At 42.7% G+C, this 7,229-nt stretch overlaps 1 protein-coding gene across 1 annotated transcript in view; it reads right to left on the reverse strand.

The window, feature by feature from the left end:
* Positions 1-2,139, reverse strand: part of unc13a (unc-13 homolog A (C. elegans)) — a 71,228-nt gene extending 69,089 nt beyond the window's left edge. Inside the window, exon 1 of the mRNA XM_051935325.1 lies at positions 1,735-2,139. Coding sequence (XP_051791285.1) covers positions 1,735-1,756 — 22 coding nt within the window. The 5' untranslated portion in view covers positions 1,757-2,139. The remainder of the gene's footprint in view (positions 1-1,734) is intronic.
* Positions 2,140-7,229: the final 5,090 nt, after the last annotated feature.

The raw sequence follows: 7,229 nt of genomic DNA on the forward strand, positions 1-7,229 counted from the left end.
ACTGCGGATATCTGCGTGAATTTCTCCAAGTATTCTGGTTGGCAAATGCGTGCAGATAGGTTGATTGGCAATTGTAAGTAGGCTCATTATATATGTGGGTATTGCTAGGAATGTCAATGACTTTAAGTTTTATTAAGCGGAAACAAAAGTATTTAGTAATGGGTGTGTTTAGTTGTGTCATCAAAAACTCCAAAAGTTATAAACCCTCGTAGTTAAAGTTCGTATAAGTGAACAACACACAGCAGAAACTCTGCCGCTGACCACATCCTTCTCTGGTCAGTATGTTTTGGAAGAGACTACCAGAAATTTGAAGCTTTTGAGATCTAGGTGAAAACCTAGCACTGGCTACACCTCCAGATTGTACCGAGGCGTTGCAGAGTTTGCAGGGATCAGACCTGACGATCCTGCAAACAGGAGAAGACACCTCAGATATCAGATTAAATGACCACAAGCAACTTGTGGGAAAAGGGGTATCTTGCAGGTAGTCGAGAAATGCGTGTAAACATAGAGCGAGGTGCCGTTGGTAGGGTCGCGTGTGATGGCTGCAGGCGCTTTAAAGAATGCTGTGTCAGTAGAAAATGCGGCAGCAAGCTGCATGGGTATCAGCGGAGGGAGGGTGTGTCTGCGTGCCCACCACCAGCTAGGGCATCTATCTCAGGCTCACTTTAGTAATCCCGGGATTGGCACACAATAAACCGCCTCCGCTGTGTGTGTATGTGGGTGAAGGGAAGGCCGGCCAGCCAGGGGACACCGTTTTGTGAATGAAATCAGCGCGACATGACGGCCTCTTCAGTTCATCCCTCGTGACTGTGATGCGCTGTTCCATTTACACTCGACACACACGCGCGCAAGACTCACGGTTTCTCGCCCATCACGTGCATTCGTTCCATTGATACCTACTTTAAAGCTCCAATCTCCTGATCCCCAAAATAAATGTAATGCGCGTGTTTTGTGTATGTGTGAGTGTGTACATGTGGGTAAGTATGACTGAGTGTGCGATCGTTAAATATCTTCTTTCCCTCAAGCCCGATTCTATAATTAGCTAAGAGCTAGGGTGGTAAGGGGCGGGGAAGCTTCAGGGTGCTTTTATTTTAAAAATGCTTTGTGTGGGTACTGAGATATATGCAATAAAGTGTTAGTTTCCCTTTCTATTACTTTTAAAGCATTCGCTGGGTTCGTCTGAAAGATAGTATTAAGAGACTGCTGACGCCGAAGGCGCAGAGACACCTGCTTGCGATGCATCGATTTGAGGCAACTACAATTCTAAATAAATAAATATCCTATTAAATAAAGAAGGAAATTTGGAGTCCAATCGATAGATCAACATTACGCGGTAGTGACCATGCGGGCGAAGAATGGGGGACTGGAAAAATCACAGTTCCGCCCCACACCCCCTCAAAAAAGAAGCTAGCAGTTCGAACGGAAGAGGAGAAGGAGACCGGGGTTCACGCTGCACCCCAGGGGACAGCTTAGCCCCATTAATTACTTCCCATCCCTAATATGGGAATCCTTCACTCGGCATCAAACACAAAACCACCCGGAGTGGTGGGTGTGCTAATGGGGGATAGTCGGATTCGACACAGAGGCTAGGTACAGGGCGGGGTGGGGGTGTGGGGTAGAAGAGATTTTTTTCTGGCACTTACAAAGTAAAAACAGAATAAAATTTTGTTTAAAAAATCAGTTCAATGACTAGTCAAAATAAATCGAAGCCACAGCACTGGTCAGCGCTCCTACCTCCGACGCACAACAGGGACATGGCTGCTCGGCTCCCTCTCCCCTGCCTGGTCCGGCTTTATCTCCGCGCTGGTTCTCCTTTCCTCCTGCTGTCCTGTCGTCTCATGTCAGGTCGCTCCTAAAGCAGCACGGAGCGGCTCGCCTCACTTGTCCAACGCCCCAGCCATCTTGGATTCAGCACTAGCGGAGGAGAACAGCGCCCTGACGTCACGTCAGCCAGATCGGAGGCAGCAAGAGGAGATGAGAGGCACCTGACTCCGGCCAGCTGGTCTGGAGAATGCCGCTCGTCGAAAGTCCTCTGGTGACTAAAACGGGAGAAAGGTTTGGGAAGAGAGTCTTCGATTCATCCGCAACCCCTCACCGTTTCCGGATGGAACAACCCGGTGTAGGCGGGTGACAGCAGCCCTGATGTCACGGGGGATCTCTGCTAGAAAACAGCTGGAACCCCCACCCCCACCCCCACAGTCACCGCCACCGCCCCCGTCTTGTAATCACACCATCTCAACTTAATCACGACCACGAAAGAAAGAAATGTATTCAGAAGTATTTATCGTTGCGTTAGATTTCAGAGCACAAGGCTTTGACATGAAATGTGTTAAAGAAAGCGCAATGAAATCACGGTGATTAACGTGGTCAGTTTAATATATCTCAATGGGAACGCCAGATGAAGTCGAGCTCATAGAGGTTACACCTATTGAAACATAAAACAGTAATAGAAAAGGACATAAAGTATAATCATTCAACATATACAGTACAAACACGACAACGCATCTATTTAGAGGGATCAGTAATAGACGAATCCATACACATTAGCTGTGTGTGTGTGTGTCATGAGGTGGACTGAGGTCTTTTCAAGGGTTGGTTCCTGCCTTGTGCCCAATGCCACCAGTACACGCTCCAGCGCCCACTACCCAAAGTTGCACATTTGGGCATAGATAAAGGAAGGATGGATGGATGCATGGATGAATACAGTATATGGATTTCTCACACATGGGTATTAGGTTAAATTATCCTGTGTTAGTGAGTGCATGCGTCACTGTGCAAACTGATGAACTGATGCCATGTCCAGCAATGTAACGGTCTTGGCAGCTTTGCACCAATCCCTGGATCCGGGCTTTGTGTGGACTTCAAATAGAAAAAAGCAGGTTCACAACTTGACTAAACTAATGGATGAATGAATGATGAATATACACTGCCTATTCCGTTCATGTTTGTTTTTTTCTTAATGAACAACTGCACTAACTTTACTAGAAGGTAAAAAATGTATGTGATATTGTGATAATAATCTTTGTTTTTAATATTTGAAATAGCTTACTGCACTGTATCACTGCATGCACCCAACCTCCTCCTCCTCCTTACTGTGCTCTGATGCCTATTAAATTTAACTCTATGTTTTGACATCACATACTTAATCTATCCAAAGTGCTCATTCTTTGGTTTTTGTTATTACTCTCACAAAATCTGTTAAACATGTTTAGTACCTGGACTGCCCAGCCCAAAACCCACTAAAATAAGCCCACACTTCTGTGTTCCCATTGATAAATTATCCTTTTTTAAATGTGTACATTCAGTTTCAATTGAAAAATCTTAAGCACTCAGAATCTTTTATTTAAAGTAAGATATACACTGTAGAGATGACAACTTGGAAAGCAAAATGCATAAAGACATAGGTACATGCTTTACTGGGCTGTGTGGTTTCACTTAACTCCGTTACTTCATTCTGTAAGGGCCCTTTGTAAATTACATTGGTTGATTGGGCTTTGAAAAGATTAATGTAGACAAAACAGAATAATTTAATGCATCAGCTACCTTACAGGATACAACAGATCAAGAAACCTGAAGTTAGCATGTGCTACTTTAAGCAGTGAGGGTCCATTTAAAACAAGGAACCCACTGCATTCCTTTTATAATATGTTTATATTATTATGGAACCTGTTTCTGATCAAAATAAATAGTCTCCTTATTGATTCTTTATGTTCAACCCCAAATCAGAAAGTAAAAAAGGCAGTGATTTTTTACATTTACCTTGAGTTTTAGTTCATTGCAGACAGTATGAACAGCAAGATATTTCATGTTTTGTCTGGAGAACTTCATTGCATTTGTTAATATACACTCATTGCTGTTTTTCAGGGGCAAACAAGAGAAACTGTGCATGCATACAATAGTGGCGCCGGATCGGGCTTTAGGCTTAAACTCATGAACTCTTCTGCCAAGTCAAAAACCTCAATCCCCCCCCCCCTCTGCTCTTCCATGTTATATGTGAATATCAACGTCCTCAAAATCCCAAAGTGGGTCCCTCATTTAATTTATACAGCTATATATTGGCTAATGACGCTGATGCAATCGAAATTTATATCCATTAAGCTCTGCCATGTTCTAATTTTTCTCCAGTGTGTAACATGATTGGCATCCCTTCCAGGATTGGCTCCCACTGGTTCCACGAACCCCTTCGCTAGAACACGCCCTCTTAACTTTAATGAGTAAAAGTGACAGTTTTCATTTCAGAGTTTACTTAAATGAATAATTACATAAAGAATAAGCAATAAAAATATATATTGTGACACATTTACTTATCTAAACTCAAATTTCATGTTGTTATTGATTATTTCTTGTCACATTTCACATTGGGCAGCATGGTGGTAGATATGCTGCTTTGCAGTAAGGAGACCAGGGGTTGCATCCTGGGTCTTCCCTGTATAGAGCCTGCATGTTTTCTCCATGGTTGCGTGGGTGTCCTCTGGGTGCTCTGGTTTCCTCCCACAGTTCAAAAACGTCCAGGCTAGGTGGAATGACAATGCAAAATTGGCCCAAGTGTGTGTTTGGTGTACATATGTTTGTTTGCTCTACGATGGACTGGTGTCCTGCCTAGGGTTTTTTCCTGCCTTGTGCCATATGCTGCCTGGGACAGGCTTCTGTGACCCTGTTCAGGACTAAGCAGGTTAGAAAAATAATATAAATAGCATTTCACATTTATTTATTTATTTATTTGTTTGTTTGTTTAATCTGAAGTATTCCTCCATATGTAAGAAACAACAGATGGCTGGGTATGGCTTGCTTTTAATTCATTATCTGATTTGTGTAACCGACCTTTAAATTCTTTATTTTATTATTTATATCTCTAATTTTTCAAATGAAGTTAAGTTTTAATCTCTTATTTTACCTTCAGTGATTATTGGGTCTTAATGTCTCGTGAGGTTAGCAACAGAGGGGCCGAGGGGGCACCATTGTTAGGCTGGGCTTTAGGCATCATTTGGCCTTAATCCTGCCCTGTTGTTTGGCAAATTTAGTTGAATTTGTGTGTGTGAAAGACTTTGCCCAGGGATGAACTCGTTGGTCCTTGCATTAAGAATGATGCTGCCCTCTGCCCCCAAAACCCCAAATTAGATTAATTGAGGTTTCATAATGTTATGATCAATAAAGAAGAAAAGCTGTAAGTAGGGCTGTCTTAGGTGAATTAGGCAGTGTGAAGGTCAGCAGGATGCAGAGGCACACTGTAGGGCTTTTCTTGTGCCGTCCTGAAGCTGGTCAGAGTCACTGCCTGAATGAGGGGCCAAGATGCCATTTGGGAGCTGGTCGAGACCACTGCTCAGATGGAACACAAAGGAGAGATCCTGGGATTGGAGAGCCCATCCCAGATGGAAAAGTGGTGGCGGCCAGAAGAAGACGAGAGACCACATATTAGTTCTCTCAGCCATGAGGAGCACCAGGAAGGTAATTCCTGTTTGAAGCCAAATATAAGTGTGCCTGGCCCTTTAAACAGATGGAAGTATGACCCAGGATCGCAGGTCAGTCAATTGGCTGTGACCCTGGAAGCAGTCAAGGGGCACAATTTAAAAGAAGTGTCCTTCCCTCAGCCAGGTGAGCTGGGGTTGAGAGTGAAGTGGAGGCAACAACTTGCCTAATAAGGAAGAGGAAAACAAATCACTAGTATCCTTGAGGAAAAGGTAGGCCAGGGACAGAGCATCATGTATTTTAGACTTAGGCTCTGAAGTGGCAAGTATATGTTGTTTTTTTCATTATATAACCTATATTCTGTACCTCCCTGGAACCCTTTTTTCTACAAGTAAAAATCCTTGTGACTGGACTATGTGGTGTCTGCATGTCCTTTTAAGTGAAAGGTTGACTCGTGAGTGCCCCCACTGGTCACAGGAGTCATTTACAGCAGTAAAATTTGGACGGGGAGGCATTTAATACAAACCATGACTACAAACACTCAGACTAGACACAACATTCTAACGCTGATTATCTTGTTTTACACTATTGTCATACATCCTGTGACGATTAGTCTTAACGTCTGCCCCTTACACAAGCACTTCACAGGTAGTCTTCCAAATCTCTTCTTTATTTTCTTCACTGTATGCTTGTGCAGTGCAAGTATAGATGCCATCTATTGGGACGCATTTTTGAAACCTGCTTATCTAGAGTAGAGTCGCAGAGGAGCTGAAGTCTATCCCAGCAATCATCAGGCACAAGGCAGGAATAATCCCTGGGCAGGGCACCAACCCATCACAGGATGAAGACACAAACACACACACATAAATGCACACTAGGGCCAATTTAGCATTGTCAGTTCACCTAGCCTGCATGACTTTAGGCTGTGGAAGGAAACCACAGTACCCAGAGGAAACCCAGGCGAACACAGGGAGAACTTGCAAACCTCATACAGTGAGCACCAGGGATGCAGATCCTGGTCTTCTAGTTGCAAGGCAGCAGCACTATCACTGTGCCACTGTGCTGCCCTCCCACAAATCACAGACAAGTAAATTGAGATGCCTGAAATAAACTGACTAGCCCAGTGGTTCTCAAACTGTGGGGCGGGCCTCCTAGGGGGGCATGAAGTAACAAAAAGGGGGGCACGAAGATGTGAAAAAAAGAAAACAAGAATCGAAAATATGAAAAATACATCTATTGAAACCAAAACAAATTAACTTAAAACTACATTCTGATACTAGAAAAATAAATATAGAGTTAGATAAATGTCGATAAAAGTTAAGTAGGTATAATAAAATATGCATCTATGATATACTGTATCATTAATTTAAAAAGAACAAATTGGTATTAGTGGGCTCCTTTCAAAAAATGTTAGGGGGGCGCGATTAAAACTGTTATGAAAGCTCGGGTCGCAAATACTTAAAGGTTGACAAATGCTGACCTAGCCTAATATCACCACAAAATTTAATGAAATTGAAGTATAATGATTAATGTTAAGCATTTCCCTATAATTCCTGTTTATTGTGTCTTTAAAACATATGCAAAGAAGGCAACATCACCATCCAATCAGTGGATAATGTCAGAGGTTGACTATGGAGAACTTTTTGGCATGCCAGGAGCATTTGTGAAAAGTGCATTTAATCCAATCATACTGTAAATGGTGAATGCAAGCTTTATTGTATGTGCATTCGAGTGCTGCTTATAATTTTAATTAAATCATCCTTAAGCAATGTATTCAAACCAAAAGTTGCAGCTGTTTGCAGCATTATTTCATTTTATTGTGC

Source organism: Erpetoichthys calabaricus, chromosome 12 (genome assembly GCF_900747795.2).
Source record: "Erpetoichthys calabaricus chromosome 12, fErpCal1.3, whole genome shotgun sequence".
Taxonomy (NCBI): domain Eukaryota; kingdom Metazoa; phylum Chordata; class Cladistia; order Polypteriformes; family Polypteridae; genus Erpetoichthys; species Erpetoichthys calabaricus.